Source organism: Protopterus annectens, chromosome 3.part1 (assembly GCF_019279795.1).
Source record: "Protopterus annectens isolate FY-2018-M chromosome 3.part1, PAN1.0, whole genome shotgun sequence".
Taxonomy (NCBI): domain Eukaryota; kingdom Metazoa; phylum Chordata; order Ceratodontiformes; family Protopteridae; genus Protopterus; species Protopterus annectens.
Window position 1 is genome coordinate 127,966,001 of NC_056732.1, and position 23,731 is coordinate 127,989,731.

Below are 23,731 nucleotides of genomic sequence, written 5' to 3' on the forward strand. Positions count from 1 at the left end.
CCACACCTCCAGCCTCACATAGACCTACTAAACTAGCACTGGCAAAAGATACATATAAATACACAAAATCATACTCGGGGGCTATAAATAAAAACCTGGAAAAGCTGCCTTCGGGCAGATAGCTTAGTACCTACCTATGAACCTATATTTGATTTGCCTTATTTCAGAACATAATGTTCAGTAGTATCCAGCAGAACTTGAAAGCATTGTTATTCAGCCATGTACAATACACTTGCCTGTCTTCAATGACCGTTTTTCCTTCCTGATTGAACGCCAGGCATTTCTTTCTTTTTTTTTTTTATATGGAGTTATTTTTTGCACAGTACTATGTGATGACTAGTCAGTTTCTGGTATTTGAGTCCTGACTGTCACATATTTAGTACGTTTTATTAAACATACAAAGATTGGTACTTCCTTATTATAGTGGCCTTGGTAATATAGTTACATAAAGAGTACATTTCATAGGAAGTCCTTATCTGAAATGATCTATAATGTTTCATGACTATGCTCACATTGCCTTGTCACATACTTGAATGTTTTAAGAGGGAGAAGTATATAATCTTAGGTAAAATCAGGGACAAATGTGTTTTGAGGAGTGGTCGACTCTTCGGTATATTAAGAACATGTTACTGCAATGTGTGTTTGAGTCTTCATTTCGGTTCTCTGTGCCTACTTTACATGTTTATCATCTGGAGTGTACAAGTCTTAATTTTGTATGTGAGGTGGAGTTTATTGTCCGCTGATCGAGTCTGTGTGTGTGTGTGTGTGTGTGTGTGTGTGTGTGTGTGTGTGGTTTATACGCTCTGCACCTATTGAAAACTCCCTTAGCACTATTCAGCAGAAGAACAAAGCAACCAAGTGAAGGATACGCTATGGATGTCATTATTTACTTATTTATTACTGTTTGTACTGACCCATTTCAGCTACGGCATGATTTCCAACAGAAGAAATTACTTTAGGATCTTATTAATCAACTTTGTCACATAAATAATTGGTACATAAACTTATAGATTCTGGTATTTCATGAAGGCAGCTATAATATGGAAGTACCCAAGGAATTCTTTGTGTGGTGCTTCATGAAGTCAGACTAAAGCTATATCTCCTGAATCAGAATGGGCTATCTTGTATCATCACAGAAGTTAAACAAGTGCAACAGTGACATTTGTTCCAATGGAAACAGGTTTAAGGAAAGTAGAAATTCAAGGAAGCAGTGCTTAACAATCTCTATATTCAGGCCTTTTGCAGACATGTCATTTCAATAACCATGTAAACAGCAAAAATTGCATTTTTTTTTCACAAACAAGGGGATGAATAGCATGGGTGTACCTCTTTAAAAAGTTATCTAATGTTTGCTCGAACTTTGAAGCAGAGTAAATATCTGGTTTATTTGCAGATATGCACTGTTTTCTGGAGCAGCCAGAACTAGACAGAGGTTTGCTTTAATGCATTAAATTTAATTTCCTTAACTTCAAAACCAAAACTGGAAAAATAAGTTGACTACTAGTCAGTCATCATGCACTCTACAAAGGGAGTTTTGCTTCTGATTATTTTGAGTGTTGTTGTAATTAGTGGCCAGAAACAGAAGCGTCCCCCAAATGTTCCAAGCCCAATTGACAGCATCAAGCCACAAGAGAACTTTGATCCTAAACGGGTAAGACATAACATGGTCTGACTATTCTTTTATCTCTATTCAGAAACTATTGTTAATAATGCTGATTTTTGTATCATAGACTACTAGTGCTACATTTGCTATTACTATAAAATAAACAGGTCAGATTTACATTTTTCAGCTTACTATATTGAGTGGTGTAAGTGCCATATGGCTACATACTAGTAACAAAAAATATCTGTCACATAAGTGGCATTGTGTTCATACTTATTTGCATTTTTTGTAAGCCCAGGTAATCTGTACAGAAAGCTGTTAGAATGTTACATTTGACTTAGAGCCTCTCCTCATGAAGCTGAAATTTTAACTCTCTTGTTTTGCTTGCTTGTGTTTCTGAGTACAAAGGCATTTACGCAAACAATGTGCTATAACAGGAATTAGCACACTGCAAATAGAAAGATTATGGATTATAATTGTATAGTCTGAAGGTAAGAGAAGAATGCAACACTGCTTTCTAACAGAATACAAAAAGAGAGACTACTTAAAATCACCTTGTATATTTTCATTTTTCCATATCATCCATTTAGCTATTTAAACCTGCTTTGTTATGTTCCCCGTCTCCATTTGACTTTTTTAAATTTAGCATATTCTAGCATACCAAGGTACATCAGGCTTTATGTCCATTCCACATGTATATTTTTTTATCTGAACTATGTATGACTTATCACTGTTTTGGAAAAAAGACATTAAATGTGCCCTACATTGTGCCACATTGCAACTGTCTAATGAACTAGGGGTTCACATAAAGTGTAAATTTTACCTGTTCTGGGGTCGGTAGGAATTTTGTCCCCATACTCATATGGCTCTGCGCAGTTGTCTCTTGAGGCTACTCCAGCTTGCAGAACTATGTAATTTTTAACTTGCTAATTTCTCAGAAGTGAGAAGGAGTTGTCAAAAATCTTGCCACTTGAAGAGATAGGCATCAGTTAAACATGATTTGTTTGGCTGCTTTTTTATAAATCACACAACTCTAATAATGAGGTCAAAATTCTGACAGTGGCAATGCAGATGCAGTGACATACTAGAAAAACTTTAACAACTGTAATATCTAGAACCATTCTGTGTTGCATTTTCTGTTTCTGATGCAGTTCTTCTTTGCATTATTTGATACAGAAAACATTTTCCCTTAAAATATCTATTCTTAAACAGTTTACTGAGCCCTTTTTTGTTTTCCTGACAGAAACAGACTTAGCCTAACCATCATGACTTTCTACATTCACACCCAATATTCATGGCATCAGGAAATTTAGTAGAAACTGCTGTAGCAATCCTCACTTTTCAGTGGTGGCCTGGTATGTGTGAACAACAGATCAAGCGCAATGATGTTTGTGCTGTGTGTTGTCTGACATGGGGTGACAATACTATTCTCTGGTACCTTTCCTTACAGCATAATAGCAGAATTGTTAGGGAAGTTGCTTATGAAATCACAAGTGAGTCACAAGAATTGATGGTGATGAAGAAGTTCCAGGACCAGCACATCTCAACTGTCCAGATTTTTGCAGGGCATCCCCAATTTGTTCTTCAACTTTTGCTCCATCCCTCCAAAATGGGAAATTGTGTTTGAGTAGCTGTAAGTCAAATGGAAAAGTATTTGTAATTTGGAGCCATTTCCCTAAATATTATTTTTCTGCTTTGTCCTTAACTCTGGCAGGTCAAGTTGAGGGGTATGAGCCAAGTAAAGTCATGAGTGAGATGGGGTGGAAGAAAATATTACATACCCAGGATCTTTTAGATGTTCATTATTTAATCACTGTTACAGTTAATCATCTCATGCAGAGCTGAGGAAAAAGGGAAGTTTTAGTCCTAAGCCCTTTAGGGCTCTACTGACTCTGAGCAGTGCTCCTCTTGTACGCTTTTGAGGATTGATGGTCGGCTAATGCTTTGCCATTGCTGGGCAGAGTTCCCTTTCCATATTTTATTTTGATGATAGAAACTGAACATTTTCTCTGAAATTACAAATTTTAAGCTAGGAAAGTGTTTTATAGCTTAAATGACTTTTAGTAATGTTTTAGCAGGATCATAACTTTTAGCAAAGAAAAAAAAACAGCTTTAAATTTTAAGTTAGTTTTAACTCCTTTCCTCAAAAGTAAAAAGTTGTTTTATTATTTTTAGGGCAAAAGCGAAAGTGCTTTTCCATGTGTTTTTGGTGGAAAAAAATGTTTCATACTTACCTGTTTTAGCAACTACTGCTGCCAGACTTCCCTGGGATTCAGGCATCTTTTTTGGCTTCACCATAGAACATTCTACCATCATTCTAACATTCTCAGTTCTTCCTCCCCACCTCAAAAAGAAAAAAAATGCTATGCAGCCTTGGCATGATTGATTCTCAACTGCCTTGTATGAAGATGGGTGATTCTGCTGTGGCCATTTCTGGTTCCTCAGACCATTCACCTTTTCCATGGTTCCCTCTGGTGTAGTACCTACAGCCAACTTTGACCAGAGAATAGACATATCTTCAGTGGCTGTTGGAGTGCCAATGGCGAGCAAGGGAGAAACACTCTTGTTGGTCATTGAAGAAGGAGAAATGAATATGTGTCTGCCTGGCTGGATGGAATGCCTGTCCCTAGGAATGTTTTCCCTGTTAAAAGTAGGTTTGCTTCTTCAGAAATTACTGTAAAAATAAAGCAAGAGGTTAGATATATGTCTTCAGCTGTGTCAGTTACTTTGGGTAGGAGTGATTTATTGGACTTAGCTCAGAGTTTAGTTCAGGATCTTGACCCCACCAGTGCAGGGGTTTCTGGTAAAATAAAAAGGCATTATTCACTGTCTGAGGATCAAGACACTGAACTGTTAAACAGCTGTGAGGGACAACTTCTGTTTTGTCTCTTCAGGTCTCTGATTCTGATGAGAGGGTCTATTCTGATGGTCTCTTGAAATTATTTTTTTTTTCTGAATATCTAGAAAGAATTTAATGTTTTAGTGAGAACATAATCATCTACCACTGTCACTAACTAGAATTTCCTGAACCTGCACCATTTCCTCCTGTTCTTTCATCATTTGAGGGTATATTTATTATAGCCTGTAACTTGCCCAATAGCCAACCTGTTGCCCTTAATAAAGCAAACAGATTGTATAAACTTCTTTGGTCTTTTAAGGTTTTATTATCTAAAAGCAGGTCTGATCTGCAGTGATTTGTTTGGTAAATCCTGCTGCTAGTAAACATCTGGTAAATGCTAACCCCACTTCTGATGAGGATGAGAAAACCATAGAAAGATCTGAGAAAAAAAGTGTCTTCTTCTGCAGCACTGATTTTTAGAATTCTTAATTGTTAAACTCACATGTGAAAGTTTATGCTTGCGTCTTTTGAAAATATGAGGAATATAGCTTCTTTTCCCTGTTCTGAGGAAAAAACTAATCTTAATGTAATTGCTTCTTTGTCTCGCGTGACTAAACACTCTGAAGTGTGCTTATGATTCTGCTGATGACACTTTCACAGCTGCTGCTGGAATGGTTATAAGAAGGTTTGCTTGGTTTCATACACAAAACCTTCCTGAATGTGTTAAAGCTGAAATTTTAAATTCTCCCTTAGATTGAGAAGTTGTGTTTGGATCCTCTGCTGCAGTAGTCCTTAAAAAATGTGATGAGAGAAGGAAGCGAATTCAGGGAGTTTCTTCAATTTTTCAGTCTTCCTTTCACATATTTGTCAATGGTTTTACAGCTACCTCTGCTACATTTAACAAAAAGCAAAATGAGCAGAAAAAGCAAGCTGCTGGTAATCTGACTTGTAAAAATAAATAACAAAGGGGCTCCAAAAGAAAGGAGAAGATCCCCAGAAACAAGGACAATCTAGCAAGTCTGAATGACTTGGCAAGCCTGTAATTCTTGCCCAAAATCTAGGCCTCCATTTCTCTCCCTTTAACCACAGACAGTCTCAGACATATAGAGTCTGACAGTGATTTATCAGGGATACAGATGGAAGTGGGAATCTCCCTCCTTTTCAGGGGATTCCTCATCTGCCAGATCACCCCCCCCCCAACCATTCAATGTCCGCTAACTCAGAGGGTGATAGAAATGGTCTCTCTTTCTCAGAAAAGAGAAATATCTTATTCAAGAATGCTTCTGGTACCAAAGAAACAATACTTATGGAGACTAGTCCTATATCAATCTTTTCTAAATCAGTTTGTGAAAGTTCCAAGGTTCATAATGTTATCACTTCAAAACTTGTTACCTCTCATTCCCTATTCAACTTTTTTTAATGACTCTAGATTTAAAAGATGCTTATCATCACATTCCTATAGCACCAGATGTCAAACATTTCTTAAGGTTTTCTGTGTCTGGATCACATTTTCAGTTCTCTGCATTACTCTGGATTACCTTTTGGGTTATCCATTGGTTCAAGGATATTCATAACATGTCTAGGCCAGTGATAGCCTTCTGCAGGCTGCAAAGTATTAACATTTTTCCTTAGTTAGATGAATTGCCCATCTTTGCAGAGTATTTTTCAGTCCTCTGGACCCATCCTGCAGTTGTCTCTACCTTGGTTGGGTCCGGAGCCGCTGAACAGGCACCGGCTTCAGAGGAAGTTCTTCGCACTACCGAATCTCGGCACAAACCTATGTCTTCTTTCACAACTATCGTTCTTTCAAAAATGACAGAGTTTCTTAGGCCCAGGGTTCGAACCACACCCAAGAAACCGACGACCCACTCTCAGGTGCCTGCTACCTTGCCTCAGTCTTAAATGCTTAAAATGGCTGAAGACCTTATCATGCTGATCAGGGGAAGCTAAGCTACCCCCTAAAAAAGGAAAAGAGGTCTGTCCCCTGTAGTTTTGTTTGAACAAGAGTCAGCTGAATCTGATACATCTGACTATGAAGACATGCAACCCCTCTCCACTTATGAGGATTCTGATGCAGAGGACTCCATTCCTTCAGCCTCTCCCCCAGAGGATTTTTCCTTTGGGGAAACCCTGCATACTTTAAGGGAGCATTTCCAATGGGAGAGTCAGGACTACCCTCAGTCTAAAAAGAGACTCAGGGAATTCCTAGATCTTCCACAATACAGACCCTTGGCCATCCCCCCAGTCCTGGACATTGTGGATGACATTTTCCTTGAATCCAGCTTGACTCCTGATGCCCTACCTCCTGCTCCCAAAAAGCTAGACAGGTTCGGTAGAGTCCCTGACTCACACAAATATCTTTTTAAGAATCCAGCAGTTGACCCTGAGGTCACTTTTCAAGGGCCAAAAGGGATAAAGCAACATCTGCTAAGAATCCCACCCCCCCAGACAGGGATTCCCAAGCATTGGACAGAAGGGGTAAAAAAGTATACACCTCAGCTACTCTTGCTATAAGGGCACTAAATTGTCAGTTCCATATGCTGAAATTTCAGCAACATACCTTGGAACTCCTTAAACAAAAAATGCCTTCCTTTCAAGTCAAGTAACTAAACACACTTTGCACTGTGGTCTTGACACACTAGAAGCTTCTAGCAGGGCAGCAGTCACTGGGTCTGTAATTAGGAGACATGCATGGCTTAAGGAACAACCCCTGCCAGACCATGTCAAATCTAAATTGTTGGATGCCCCCTTGCACAAAGATAAATTATTTGGCACTAAGGCAGAAGAAGTCTTAAAAAAGATGGAAGAAAAAGCAAAATCTATGCAAACAGTTAAGGATTTCCTACAGAAATTTTGTTTTCCAAACAAAACTAAACTACTCATCTTCCAACCCACCAAACATACTCAAAACAACTCTCACTTTAACATCACAGCAAAAGACAACACCACTATATACCCAACTGAACACACCAAATTGCTAGGAGTGGAAATAGACAATAAACTAAAATTTGACATTCATATATCCATGACCATAAAAAAAGTCCACAAAAAACTAGGAGAGTTATACAGAAATAAGCATCTTCTCACCAAACAGCAAAGATTTCAATTGCAAATTCCCACCTTATCTCCACCCTACTTTATGCCACTCCAATATATACCAACCTAAGGCAATGCGATCTAAACAAGCTAGAGACCTGCTACAACAAAATTGCCAAATTCGCCACAGGGGCATCCTACCGTAGTCACCACTGTCTCTCACTTGCTGAACTGGGCTGGCTTGAACTCCCTCACCTCCTTCAATGGTATCAACTCTCACTCACCCACAAACTAGTAAACCATCCACTAAATGTCCCATCCCTCCAGAATCTACTCAAACCCTATCGCACCACCAGACCACTAAGATCCAGCAACAAAAATCACTTGCAGATCACTAAAGCCAATAACTCTGCTGGTGAAGCATTATTCTCTTGCGCCATAGCCAAATTATGGAACTCCCTCCCACGCACAATTACCTCCGTACCATCATGCACCCACTTCAAAACTTTACTAAAAGCGCACCTAAAAGCATGCTGGCTATGCCCTTGCAACTTCCACTCTAATATCACCCACCCCATCCAACCACTACCTTTCTTTCCACTCCACTAACTACCTTGATTATAGCAAGCTCAGATGCTCATAAGCCTAGTACTTATACAGCAGGAACTTCTTATTTTAACATTTGTTAATGTCTGTTATGTACTTCACAGATAAAGATTCTAGTTGTCTACTGATGTACTATGTTCTTCATCTGTAAATATGTTGTAAGTAATTGCTATGTAAATTGTTAATCGCTATGTAATCCAATGTAACTACTGTCTGTTTATTTTAACTGTGGAGCTTTTCTCCCCAGGCCTCCACTGAAAATGGACCTATGTCCAGTCAGACACTCCCGGTCAACAAATATAAATAAATAAGTAAATAAATAAATAAATAAATACAGGTCCAGCCCCCTAGGTTCAGCAGGCATTGTCTTTCCATGCACTGGTCCTTTCCTGCTCTGAGTAAACCGGCCCAGCCTAGGCCCCCGTGGAAACAGACCCCCTAGACAGCAGCCCCAGGGGAATGCAGAGATCTAAGCAGTGGATTAAGCAGTGGACTACTTCCACTTCAAAACCAGAGAGTTCTGAGCCATCCCCTTATGGTAAGAACTCACAATGACTCACCTCCTCCACCCCCCCCTCTGCCCACCTTCACTTACCCCTAGGAGGAGAACTCTCCTTTCACTCAAGCACCTGGGCCACCATTACCAAAGACCAATGGGCTCTGAACATTGTGTCTCAGGGATACAAATTTCCCTTCCAACCCCAAAAGGGTTTCCAGATGTACCACCAAATCAGTGGACAGAGGCTCAAAAGCAAATCCTTTCCCTGCTCTCTATGAGAGCAGTAGAGCAAGTTCCTGCAGAACAGATAGCCAAGACTTTTACTCCAGACTTTTTCTGCTGTCCAGAAAAGAGGGCACCTGGCACTCCATCCTCGATCTATCCATTCTAAACACCTTCCTGGTGATCCCAAAATTCAAAATACTCACCCTCCAGCAGTTGCTACCCATGGTCTCCAAGGATGCTTGGCTAGCCACCCTAGATCTAAAAGAGGCCTACCTCCACATTCCTATCAGGAAATCATGCAGGAAATATCTCCGCTTCAGGGCAGGATCTCAACACTTTCAGTTCTCTGCACTTCCCTTTGGCAGGTCTATATTATAAGCCCGAAAAGACTTTACCGTGAACACTCACATGAGCGAAAATGCCAGTAATCAAACTTGCTATTGTGGGTGGCTGCGCCCCCCCCCCCCCCCGCTAACTATATATTCCAACTCTGTGGTCGCACTACAGTGAGGAAAGGGCAAATATCTCACTCCTCACTGTAACATGACCCCACAATCACAGTTTTGATTCCCGGCATTTTCGCTCATGTGAGCATTCGCGCTGAAGTCTTTTCATGCATCTGATATAGACCCCCCCCCTTTGGATTATCTACTGCTCCCAGTGTTTTCACAAAATGTCAGGCTCCGGACATTGACTTTTGCAAACAAAGAAATATTAAAATTTGCCCATACTTAGATGACTGCCTTATTCAGGCAGACAGCCAGGAAAAGCTGCTCAAGCACCTTTGTAAAGGCCCTACTAACCTCCCACAGGTACACAATCAACAAAAAAAAAATCCAAACAGGTGCCCACCCAAAGGATATTCTTTCTGGGAGCAAGTTTGGACACAGCATCCCAGATGGCATACCTTACACCAGAGAAACACATTTTCCTGACAGCCTACTTCTTTCAACTAACCACCAGGCCCCAGTTATCTGTAAGGAAGGTCCTGCAAGCTCTGGGGTTCATGCCATCTTGCATACTACTCAATCCATATGCCAGACTGCATATGAGGAAACTTTAATGGTACCTAAACAGCCTTTGGTGTCAACACTCTCAAGTCCTGGAAACTCTTCTACCTATAACTCCTTGCCTCAGAAAGGAATTTCTTTGGTGGGCAACAGCAAGCTCCCATGGGTCTGTATTATAAGATTGACAGTTGTAAACATCGAGCACCATATGGTCGACACCATATAGTTGATGTCTTCAAACATCGAACTTATAAAAACAACAAAAATAAAAAATAAAGAAGTACCCTAACGGGTTTAAGCAGGAGGGCAAACACCACTGCACCCCCCACAGCCCCGCTACTTAAATATACCAACTCTGAGACTGCACTACATTGCAGTAAATGGAAATCTCCCCTTACAGAGATTTCCATTTACACGTTCAATGTTCTCCGCTTTCACTATTCTCATGTCGACAATATCAGCTCCGATATTGTTGGCTTTCGAGAATATAATATAGACCCAGCTCCCACAACAAAGGACTGCCCTTCTCCCCACCCCCACCACCCAGACCCTCACCACAGACACATCAGAATCCACTTGGGGTGCACAACTGGATGGCAGGTGCATACAGGGCCAATGGAGCCCACAACAAATCCCTCTGCACATCAATCAAAAAGAGATGACGGCTGTGCAGCATGCCTTGATAGCTTTCAAACCCATTCTCTCTCCAGGGGTTCTCCTGATCAAAACAAACACCACTGTGAAGTGGTATATCAACAAGCAGGGAGGGACTCACTCTTACCCTCTATGCAGGCTAACCGTGACCCTTTGGCTCACAGCCTCTTCCATGCAACTAGACCTGTCAGCACAATTCCTACCAGGCTCTCTCAACTCAACCAACTGAGCAGAAACCTTCTGGACCCACGAGTAGCAACTCAACAGAAGTACCTTTACCCTAATAACTCAGAAATAGGGAACCCCGAATGTCGACCTATTTGTCTCCCACACCAACCATCAGCTCAGCAAATTCTGCACCAGGGAGCATCACTGCATGGCTTGGAAAGTGGATGCCCTGTCCTTCCCCTGGGTCAATCTCTTGGTCTATGCCTTTCCTCCTTCCTTTCATCCCCAGAGTACTGCTCAAAATAAGGGAGGAAAACCCAAGGACCATTCTTATACTTCCAGACTGGCCCCGACAACACTGGTACACCTTGTTGCGCAGCCTGTCCCCGCTGCCTCCATGGCATCTTCCTCAGATTCCAAACCTCCTGACCCAGAGGGAAGGGGAATTCATGCATCCCCAATTGCAGACACTCAGTTTGGCAGCTTGCCTTATTCCCTAACCCTGAACCAATCTGCCATCCTCAGTAAACAGGTTCTGGATGTTATCTGTGAGGCCAGATGTCCTAGCACCAGAAAGTCTTATGCAGATAAATGGAAAAGGTTCTGCACCTGGATCCAGGCTAAGGGAGCCAATATGGCCTAGCCCTCCATCCATCTCATCCTGGATTACATAGCTGACCTACTACACAATGGTCTCTCTTTCTCCTCTATAAAAATTCATGCCTCTGCTATTTCTGCTCATTTTCCCACTGAGCAGTCCATTTTTTCACACCCTTTGATCAAACAGTTCCTCAGAGGGGCTAGCAACTTGAGGCCCCCCCAGAAGGGCACCAACACCAATGTGGGACCTTAACTTTGTCTTGAAAAACTCACCCTGCCCCCTTTTGAAACAGCTTCTTCTACAGAGCCACAATTTCTCTCCTGGAAGACAGCATTCTTTCTGGCCATCACTTCAGCCAGAAGGGTTTCTGAGCTGCAAGCACTCATGGCTGAGGAACCTTTCATCATCTTCCATGCAGACAGGGTATCCCTCAGAACTAACCCATTCTTCATGCCCAAGGTGGTGTTCAGTGTGGCTCTCAACCAATTCATTCATTTGACCACCTTCTTTCCTAATCCCAGAACAAGGGGAAAGGATTCTTCACTCTCTAGATGTGCATAGACAGCTCAGATTCTATCTGGACAGGACTAAATCCTTCAGAAAGTCTGATCAATTGCTGGTTAGCTTTGCTACAGGGGCAGAAGGCAAAGCCATCTCCAAGCAAACCATTTCCAAATGGATAGCACACTGCATCCATTTCTATTACAAACAGCATGGAAACCCTCCCCTCAAGGGGGTCAGGACACACTCCACCAGAGCAGCCTCCACCTCTGCAGCTTTCCTCAGAGGAGTCCCCACCAGGGACATCCTCCAGGGCAGGGTTTGCCTCTGCAGTCTTTGAATGGCATCCTAGCCAGCCCCTAGTTTCCTTGACTACCTCCACCCAGTTCCTCAGCTTTGGGAATCTACCCAAATGTGATGACTGTAACAGTGAAACATGAAGAATATAGTACAGTTGTGTACACTTACCATAAATGTAGATGTTCAAATGTATTCACTGTTGCAGTCCTGGTTTCCCTCCCTCCATCCCCTTTTTTTCTCTTTCTTCCTTGTTGTTCTTTCCTTACAAGGGACATATTGATATTTATTTTCCACTGGTGGGTTCTTCCACCAGAACCTGGCCTCCTATTTTGGGGGCTCCTGGTAGGCTAGGGCAAGAAAAACTGGACTAATGGCATCAGCTGCCTTACGTTATAGTACTGACGACCTGACGTCAGTCCTCAAGTGACAGCAACTGACACAGAAATACTAAGTCTCTGGTATTCGGGCCGGCCAAGGGCTGCCCTGGCAGGGATAACCCAGATGTGATGACTACAACAGTGAATACACTTGAACATCTACATTTATGGTAAGTGTATACAACTGTACTTTCTCATGTGCCATTCTGCTGGGAACAGCTATGACTTGCAGTTTTACATAGTCAAAAGACACATACAGTCACTCTTAGGCCTCAAAGACAGTTTGAGAATGGGACTTATTTCATTTAGTGAGGAAGTCCACCATATAAGTCTAAACAACCACGACTGTTTTACACAGATTATTTTTCATGAATATGCTGATGTTTTCAAAGATGAGTTTGGCAAACTATCAGTCACATATTCCTTGAAGTTAAACTGTGAAGTAAGCTCAGTTGTAAGACCAGCCAGGAAGGTACTGGTAGCAATGCAGAGCAAAGTGAAAACAGCACTAGATAAAATGGTGAATTTAGGTGTGGTAACTCTAGTAAAAGAACCAACTGAATGGGTATCCTCCATGGCTGTAGATCATAAGAAAAGCTCAGATGATATTCGAATATGTATTGATCCAAGAGATTTAAACAAAACGCTTAAACATCCTTATCATCTGATGCACACAGTAGAAGTAGCCACTCTCATGCCAACTGCCGCTATTTTTTTCAGTCTTAGACACAAAAAGCTTGTTTTGGCAGATTTTGCTGGATTAAAAATCTTCATTGTTTACTACTTTCAGTATGCCATTTGGAAGGTACAGATTTTTGAGAATGCCATTTGGATAAATTCTGCCAGTGAAGTCTTTCAACGCGCGATGGAACAAATATTTTCAGGTTATTCGTGTGCTATCTTAGTAGATGACATTATTTTAGGGGGCTATGGTGGAGACGAACATGATAGAAACCTTAAGAACATTCTAGACCATGCACATGAAATCAATCTTAAACTGAATCCTCAGAAATGTAAATTCAAGCTGAAAGAAGTTACTTATGTGGGTCATTTGTTTACTAGTTCTGGCTTAAAACCAGAACTCTCTAAGCAAGCTGCAATTCTTTGAGATGATAGCTCCAGACAATGTCACTTCTATGCAATGTTTTCTTGATATGGTCAACTATTTAGGAAAGTTCATCCCAGACTTCAGTGAACCTTCAGCACTGTTATGTGAGCTGACATGCAAAAATGTAAACTGGTCCTGTTTAGAACACCACCAAAGAGCATTTGAAGTTTTGAAACAGAAAATTGCCAGTCCACCCCACTTTCAGATATTATGATGCTCACAAACCAGTAACTCTTTCATGTGATGCTTCAAAGTATGGTCTTGGTGCAGCAGGTCTTCAAGAAGGCACACGAGTAGCCTGTGCATCCAGAACTTTAACCCAAACTGAGATGCAGTATGCACATATTGAAAAATAGCTTTTGGCAGTAGTGTTCTCCCATGTTAGAAGTTCAGTGATCATATTTATGGCAAACCTGTTCAAATAGAGACTGATCACCAACCTCTAGTGACAAACCTGAAAAAGCCAATAAATTCAGTCCCAGCACGTCTGCAGCGCATGATGTTAAAATTTCAATATTGTCTATATTAAAGGCAAATATCTTTACCTTGCAGATGTTATGTAAAGAGCACCCAGACAAACAGCAGAACAGCATGACAATAAGAAAGCAGACTTTGAAGGTATGGAAGTCAGAAGTTTTTCCTTATCATGTCTTGATGAACTCAGAAATCACACAGCTTTAGACCCTGTTCTTCAAAAGCTGAAATGTTTTATCAGTCAAGGAAAAAAAACAGTTTACCACTTGACATACAGAGGTATTTTCCTTACCAAGACAAGCTCATGATGGAATCATTATGAAACGTCCTAAAGTGGTTATTCAGCATTACAACAGGAATTTATCTATATTTTATATTGTGGTCACCCGGGTACTGAGTCAACCAAAAGAAGGGCAACAGGCATAGTATTTTGGCCTTCTATGTCAGAAGATATATTGAAGGAAACTAGCATGTTCTATCTGCAGTAGTATTAGACTGCATCAGCTACACCAGATTTCTGAATTACCATGGCAACGGTTACTACTGATATTTTTGAATGGAACGGTCAGCATTACTTAGTGTTAGTAGACTCTTACTTGAATTGGTTTGAAATTGACCTTCTGCCTAATCTCACATTTAACACTGTCGTTACAAATTTGAAGAGAGATTTTTCTGTGCATGGTAATTCGCACAAAGTTGTATCTGACAATGGTAAGCAGTTTACCAGTCAGCAGTTCAAGAAATTTGCTGAGGCTTGGGACTTTCTCTATATTACTATTAGTCCTGAGTACCCCTGTCCAATGGATTAGCTGAGCATGCAGTCCAAAGTGCAAAATGTCTGTTAGAGAAATCTGAGAAAGATGGTATCAATGTTTTCCTTAACCTTCTCAAGCTGAGAAACATTCCCCAAGATAACTTGTTTGGTTCACCTATTTAGAAATGTCTAGACAGGAGAGAACAACCTTACCGATCAGTAAACAACTATTGATTCCAAATGCAAAGAACAACAAAGTAATCAAAACCCAACTTTTCATGAAATGTCTGCCACAAAAGTTGTACTATGATAAATCTAGCAAACCTCTTAGTCCACTAGGACAAGGAGAAATCGTAAGGATGCAAACAAGCCAAAGGTTACGACTGAGTGGGTATCATCAAAAATGTGAGGAGCTAAAATCCTATATTGTTCAGTCGAAGGGAATGGAATATAGAAGAAACCAAAGACACACACTTCCATTTGCTGAACCAGTGACTCAGCACATTGTCTATGCCAAAGTCTATTTCTCACAGCGACCTTACAGTTGTTCCAAATTCGCAGGGTAGTGTATTTTCCTCAGATAATCCTGATGTTATCCCTGAAATTCCTATTGAGAAGAATTCCCAGAGACTGTCCCTGTTGCTAAACCTGGTCAAAGCTTTCACATAACCAGGTCGGGTAGAATTTCCAAACTCAATCCAAAATACACAGCGATTTGGACTTGAGTTTGATTTATTAATACTGGAATGTTATCTAGCATATACACTGTCTTATTGTCCTATCACATGTTGAACAAATCAAAGAGTGAGGATGTAGGTCATTATGTGCAATATTCTTAGTGAGTCACTGTAGTTAGACAGCACATGCATATAAATATTGAGCACGTACGAGAACAGTGCCATTTTGTACAGTCATTCGAGGGAATGCAGGCATTAATGGAGATGCACATGTGAGAGTGTTTGAAGTAACATGTGAGTCAGTTAGCCTAAATACTTGTTCCAGTTACAGTTCCTGACAATGTTTATGTACAATAAATATTGTGAACCTGTACACCACTTTATCGTCTCTTTTGAATGCGTGAGACAAACAACACAATGCATTGGGGGTGGGGGTTGGGATAGTGCCCTACACTATCACGTTTAGTAAATCTGGCTGAAAATTATAGTCTGATTTTTAAAACTGCTTATTTGTAAAATATTAGGAACAGCTTACAAAATGCAGCTACATGATCTCAGGACTTGGCACACTGAACAGTTTAGAAAGCATAGCTACAAAGACTTGTAACTTAGGTTCATATTCAGTGGTACAGCTTGCAAAGTATACAACCTAGTTAAATCTGCCCTGCATACTTCACAAGACTGTCATAACACATGGACTCCCCTCCTTGCTACCCATAGAACCCCTGTCCACTTCTAGAAAGTGAAGTCTGCAGTGAGACAACTTCACTAGACTTGTATAGGCCCTAGGGCCGATAGCCTAGTACCAACCTATGAACTAGTCCTCCGTCCTGCTGCTGCCTATGTTTATTTTTTCCTAACTTGTTTTCTTCACCAAACACAATAAAATAACCAATCTACTTTACTTACCCAAATTATTCCTTTCTCTCCTGGAACTTTTTAAAATCTACCCGTTTACTATCATTCCACCTACTTAACTTATATTTTACTGTATCAGCTTCTATCTGATGCCACAACCAAATCTTCCTTCTTCGTATCCCAATTTCAACCATCTAATCGTGAGCTCCTTTACCAAGGATCAGCTTTCCTTACCCCCTTCTGTTCTTAGTATATTTTGCCACAGTAGCACTTGCATTGTTTTCCACTTTCCTAAAGATTCCACCCTGTTCTTCTGTCTCTCATGATTCCTACTTGGCCCAGCTTAGATTGCCATTACTGTATTCCCCTAATCTTTGTTGTATATTTAAATAAGTGACCCCTAACAAAATCTGGCAATTCCCATCCCTTCTGTTTTTCCGAATTGCACACTTCATGGCTAGTTGTCTTCTTCATCTTCCTCCCTTCTTGTTCTTCAGCATTTAAATAGTAAACACCACATCACATTACAGACATTCACTTCATCAGTAATAAGAATACATATTAAAGGCATACTACATACTACTAAAATATTGTTAGGAGGCAGTTCTTTAGTGTTAGAATGAAAGCCCTAAACCAAGTAAATAAATGTTTTTTTGCCATGCTCATCAGTTAAAACCCATTATTGGTACTTAATCTTATCCTTTCTTTCACCCACATAAATACTTGCTTAGAGCTGTTTCTATTCTTCCCTTTAACCATTAGTATGTCAATCCATCTAAGACATGACGTATTATAACATTGTAAATAGTGCCATAGCTGGGGTGGGGCAAAAGGAGTGGCTGCATGGGTGCAAGTTGTTATGGGGCACAAACTGGTACCTCAGAAGAGTTATTGCTAGATTACAAATGCAGTAATTACAGTCATTGCACTGATATTGTGCCTATATAAATGACTGCCTATAGTTGCTTGTAGTGTTGTGTGTGTACTTGTAACGGTAGCAAGGAGATCGTTTGATGCCAGTTACAAAAGGATTTTTTGGGGGGTGGAATTGGGAGGATCCTTTTTCTTCTTGATCAAGAAGAACAATATCATACATTACAGTTAAATAAATCATATGCTGTGATTAAATAGCATATTGCCCTCATCTTTTTATATGGTGTGATGTAATCATTTTCATTGTCCAAAACCATGACATACTTTGAAAATTGCTTCAGTCTTTTTTCAGATCAGTTCTTAGTCCAGTTGCAGCAAACACTTTCCAATAACAATATCACCTACTTGAATATAATCATACATTTATAGAAACATAAAATAGCACTTCTTAGTAAACCGTCATCTTCAGTCCTGTGACTGATGCACTGTATATAGCCCTAATCCTTAGTTTCCCACTATGGAGTCATCTTCATATGTCTAGTTTTCTTCTTTGACCATTTTACACAGTTCATGCACGTCCCCCTTTTCTTATCAATGTCTTCTCTTTAACTTCTTCTCTAAGCTATGCAAAATAATACGATTTATCAACGAAATCTATAAAACATATAGCAACATTTTCTTACTAACATTGTTAGCAGGACTCTTATTTCTGAAGGCTTGTTGTTTTCCCAGCCAGTATCCGTTTACTCAAATTAACTTCCTCTTCTCAAATGCATCAACGCACTATCTGTACTACTCTCCAATCACCTTTTGCTTTCAGTTGTCCATTCATGACAGGACAACACTGTACTATGTGATAATCATCGTATTGATCACTGCTAACCAGCCAGCTTTCAAAGCTTCAGGGCATCTTTCACACACCCAAACTGTCAGGCAGTTTGAGCTGAGCTGACTAAAAGACAAGTCTGGCCACAAAGCACTTCAGAGCTTTACTGCTGCCAAAAACTATGCACCTCAGAGGCTTTTGAGGAAGAACAGTTAGCTTGTGGTGTTCCCTTGCTGGGCAGATAAGTTCCCCTTGGACAAAACTTTTAATAATTTGTTTGTTATTGATATTTTTCTCTTCAGGAAAGTTAATTTAAAGGTAGCAGTTTGTATTTTAATGTACTGACATGAGACTGCACTGTACTTTTAAAATGTCAGCGCTTTTCCCCCTATCAGGTTAAAAGTTGCTTAAAGTAACTGATTTATTAAATGGAGAAATTGTGTTTATTTTACTTTGTGAGGCTGGAAAAGTGGTTTAAAGTGCTTTTTTCCCGTGTTTGTCTGTGAAAAAAGTGACATTTTTTAAAGACTTTGTTTTTACTGGCATTTGCCCAGGAAAGAGGCATCTTTTTTACTTGACTATGGAACAAACTGTTTGTCCCATGGTTAGTCCTTCTGCCATCCACAAAAGAAAAAACTTAAGCAAAGAGCCTTTGCCATCACAGCAGGCTATCAATTTTCCTCAGCCACAGGTGGGTGACTCTACTGTGCCATTTGTTGTACCTCAGACCACTCATCTTTTACCCAGGATTCCTCTGGTGTAGCACCTATAGCCACTATGGGTGGGGTGTTAGCCACATCCTATGCAGCTGTTGGGGTCCCTGCAGTGGGTAAAGGAGGGCCACTCTTGCCAGTTCTGGGAGAGGGAACAGGGAAGGCCTCCCTGTTTTGTCAGAATATTGTGCCCATCCCCGGGAAACCAGTTGCTGCCATTAACAACAATGAGGGTCTCATTTTCCTGTCAGAAGGAAACAGCAAAGTAAACATGTATCTAGTCATCCACAAATTCCTTATAGATGAATAGTTTACTGGGTCTGGCTCAGGGTTAAATTCAGGTTATTGATACTTCTTGTAAAGTAGTTTCTGGTAAAAGAAAAAGGGATATCTACTTTGCTGAAGAGATTCAAGATTCTGAATCTGGACAGGAGAATGTAGGGACAGATGCAGTATTTTCTCCTCAGATTTTAGATTCAGACTCAACGGACAGCTCAGTTTCTGACTCTTCCTGGGGGAGTTTCTCCTTCTCTGAGACTATTTCTAGAATGTGCCAGTGTTTTTAGTGGGAGAACACTGATGTTTCTTAGTCCCTAAGAAACTATTACAAGCTGTTACAGAAGGAATTTCCAGAACCTACACCAATTCCTCCAGTTCTGTCAGCTTTGGAGGATGTGTGTGAGTTACTGCCTGCAATTTTCCCGAGGGTCATCCAGCTACCCCTAAAAAGGCAGATAGGATGTATAAGGTTCCTCAGTCATTTACATTTTTATACACTCTTCTCACACTTGATCCAGCAGCTATAGCTTTAGTTAATCCTTCTACTGCTAAACAGTTAGTTAATTCCAATGTTACTATTTCTGATAAGGATGGGAAGATTATTGATAAGTATGAGAACAATGTACGCTTCTGCAATGCCGACTTTCAGAATTTTGAGTTGCCAGGGTGACTGTGAAATTATGAGGAATGTTTTTTTCTGCATTTTTTCTTGTGAGGAAAAAATGCTTTAAAATAATTGATTTTATTTTTCAAGTCACTACTGATTGCATACAGTGTGTGTATGATTCTGTCGATACTCCTTCAAGGGTTATGGCTACTTGTACTATTTTGAGGAGGTTTGCATGGCTGCATTCTCAGAATCACCCAGGTGATGTTAAAAAATGAGAGTTTAAGTTCTCCTTTGGATAGAGATTTATATTTTGGCCCCTCTGCTGCAGAGATGATCAAAGTGTGATGAAAGTGGTAAGTTGATACAGGGAATCTGTAAGATTTTTCATCCCTCTTTTTTCCAAATTTTCCAAGGGATTCTCTAATTCCTCATCCAGTTTTGGTAAGAAACAAAATGAACAGTCTTATCAAAATGTAGGTAAACAGACGTTTTACATGAAATAGCAATGGTGGTGCTAAGAAGAATTTTGGAAATACCCAAAATCAAGGACTTACACTTGTTCTCTGGTTTTACAGTGTTTGTGTGAGTTAGTATCCTTTGGCCTTTCTTACTCCTCTACCAAGGTTCATTTATCAGACATTTCAGCATGTCTGCCCATTGATCCTCCTCTTTCAATACATTATACTCACCACAACAAAACTATTCCAAGCAGGGTCAAGGCTCACTGTACCAGGGCCTTGACTTCATCTATGGCTTTTTAGAAAAAGGTTGGATTCTAGAAGTATTCTTGAAGCTGTTAGCTGGTCCTCTACACATACTTTTACAAAGTGCTATAAGCCTCTCCAGGGGCTCCTAGACTCTTCTCCTTCCACCTCCCAAATGTAGTAAGCTAGAGAAATCAACCATATAGGTAAGACTACTGAATGATACCTACAGTACAGTACACTTACCATAACAGTAGACCAGAGCTGTAGATAAAGTGGGCGAGAGGGGCGACTGCTGCCCTGGGTGCAAAGTTTTAGGGGGCACAGACTTTAATACAGAACTGGCTTATAAAAGCTGGTATTGTGTTTGCAGTAAAACCTAAGCACTGTAGCCCACTGTGTTTGCTACACTGTAAAAAAAAAAAAAATGTTTACAAATAAAACCTGAGCACCGTAGCTATGAGCAGGCAGGGTTTAAATTGGAGCATCTGTCTGCTACATATGTAGGAAGCAGTTTGTTACAGCTTAAAAGAAGAACATTCTTTTAAACTAAAACAACAGCATTGTAGCACTGCATGCCAGTAGGGTATAAACTGTAGTAACGGTATCATTTTGTGATTGGCACTACCTTACTCATGTCTGCACCCATCTTCAACCGTAAGAATTAGGTTACTAGCCACCCTTCCCCTAACAGTAGCACCAACCAAGGCACACACACACACACACACACGCACACACACACACACACACACACACACACACACACACGTGCATGCCTTACAAATATCAGTACGCAAGCATAGCAAAACATCTATCACCTCCCTAGCCCATACTCTAACCTTGTTGGGAGATAGGGTAGCATAATGGTTAAGGTGTTTACCTTACAGATACAAGCCACAGGGTTTGATCCTCAGATAGGGTAATTTGGCTAGACTTAAAATGACCCACAAGTACTAATTTATAAACCTATGAAGCCCTAACCCATTAACATTTACCAAAAACTTTTGATATAAACAAATGTTTTTGCATGACTGTCCACTCCCATTTACCATATTCAGCATTTCTCACTCCTAGCCATGACCATACAGAAAATGTTTTACATTGCACAATTTGTTTCTTTCTGCATTCAACAAGTACTTCATTTGACCAATTCTGACACCAGAAACTGCATTCAATGACCTGTGCACTTGATAAATTGTACAGAACCCATAAATATATACATATATATATATATATATATATATATATATATATATATATATATATATATATATATATATATATATAAATATATATATATATATATATATATATATATATATATATATATATATATATACATACATGAGAACAGTTGAGAAATAATAGCCACAGAAACTCGAGTCCAAGCAGAGGATCTTCATTTTGCTGTTAAAAGTTATTGAAGACAAATTAAAGCTGACTTTACTTTTTTTTTTTTACAGCAGCAAAGTCCACGATAGCATATCAGATCTGCTTCTGCATAAGAAATGCAACTTTTTATTTTACATCAAGGTTAAGCAAAACAGTTATTTCTATGATAAAGAAATGATGAAAACAACTGACTGATTCAAAGCAGAAACAAATGTAAATTTCAGAAGTCATCAGATTTTTCTAAAAAGCCAGACAAGCAGAAGCCTTTGACTTAATGATTGATTCTGAGCAACTCACAGTTTCTGATTCTTCCAAAATCTTATCTAAGGACTCAATTTTATTTGTATTCTACACATCATATCAGAGCATTAAAAAAATGAATGTCTCAGTTTCTGAGTTTTCAAAACTATCAATGTTTAATCAGAAACACTTCAAACTACTCATTCAGATCAGTCACATGCCATTACTTCAATGTAATGTAAAAGCTTAGGTATAATACCATATACTTCTTCAAAGGAAGATACACTAAAACAGAGAAAGAATGATACATTATCAGAATATCAGGCATTCTTGATGATACTGAGAGCTGTGGCACAAAATACGTTGATATATCACTTTTGAACACCTTTATTAAAGTATCACTTAAGAAAGAGGCATCCACATATTAACAGAAAAGAAAACAAGCTGTGTTAACATTTTTTTATTTACATACATTATGCATTACATACATTTTCCTTCTTTATAACTGTTATCAGTCCAGCACTACATTAAGTGCTCAATTTCTGCCTCCCCTTAAACCTTAGTACAAAGTACAAAAGTTGTTGTTGTTTGTCTTTCGGCTTTTCCCGGTTAGGGGTTGCCACAGCGGAACTCCGGTCCGCTAATGATTGGCAGTAGATTTGCAAGGTGCTGATTTGTCAGCTCAATGCCCAACCTTCAACAAAGGCATGCCCATTCACGCATGTCTTTTGGAACGCAACTCGACCTGCAGGGAGGACATGCAGACTCCACACATAAGGCACTCCCACACTCTAGCTGAGAATCGAACGGGAGAACCTCTTGCTGTGAGGCAACAATGCTACCGCTGCACCACTGCGGACAAAAGAATGATGTTTGAATTAATGTACATAGCTCATAGAAGCTAGCGATTTTGTTAGAAATCAAACACTGTTGCATCATTGGCATTGGGAAGAAGTCTAGGAGTTAATGTATTAACTGACCTAGATGTAAGTGAGCATCAGTTATAAACTGATATGATTTACCATATACCCAAGAACTTAATTCCATGCAGTTTTGATTTTATTAAGTTATTTACTTGCACTCACAAAGGATGCAAATTAAGGATGGACAATGAAATTCACATCTGTAGCACATTGTGTGTGTCCTGTTATCCACAGAGCTGCTCCTAACCAGTGTGCCAAGGGGAATAAGATCACTAGTGTTCATCGGTGCATCTAGGAGAAGCTGCTACCAGCAGACAAAAGGACTAAAGGGGTGTCTCTTTGTCCCTGAATGTACATTATAAATGTGTTCTCACACTGTACTGTTGTTCATTTCTGGAGACCGCTTTCCAGGTGGGATGCTACAAAAATGGAAGCATACAAAAAACAACACAGATAATCTCTGCCTCTGTTATGAAAAGCACAAATAAAGGATACAGAGTTCAGTGTTTGCACCATTTGTAAAGGTGTGCGTAGGATTATTATTATTACAAACCGCTAGAAACAGGACAGTGAAAAAAAATGCAAGAGACATTGAAAAAAGGATCATGGGGCTATACTGCTGTCTCTAAACTTGTGCTCTTCAAAGGTCTGCACATTTTATAAATGTTATAGCACTTTCTTTAGGCTGAAGATTTTAAATAAATAAAAAAAAAGATTTGAACAGATAAGAATATTCATTATGGAGAGAGAGAGATCAAGAAAGAGTGGGAAAAAAGTTATATGTGGTTGTTAATTTTTAAAGAAAAGCAAGCAAATAATAGTGCAACATTTTTGTTATCCTATTGACAACAGAGCTCATTCTGTTTTAGTGTTTGTGGTCA

The 23,731-nt window shown here is 39.8% G+C and overlaps 1 protein-coding gene across 1 annotated transcript in view; it reads left to right on the top strand.

Moving 5' to 3' along the window:
* Window positions 1–1,375: 1,375 nt before the first annotated feature.
* The window catches only part of C8G (complement C8 gamma chain), a 161,802-nt gene continuing 139,446 nt past the window's right edge, over window positions 1,376–23,731 (top strand). The window contains exon 1 of the mRNA XM_044066653.1: window positions 1,376–1,651. Coding sequence (XP_043922588.1) covers window positions 1,514–1,651 — 138 coding nt within the window. The 5' untranslated portion in view covers window positions 1,376–1,513. The remainder of the gene's footprint in view (window positions 1,652–23,731) is intronic.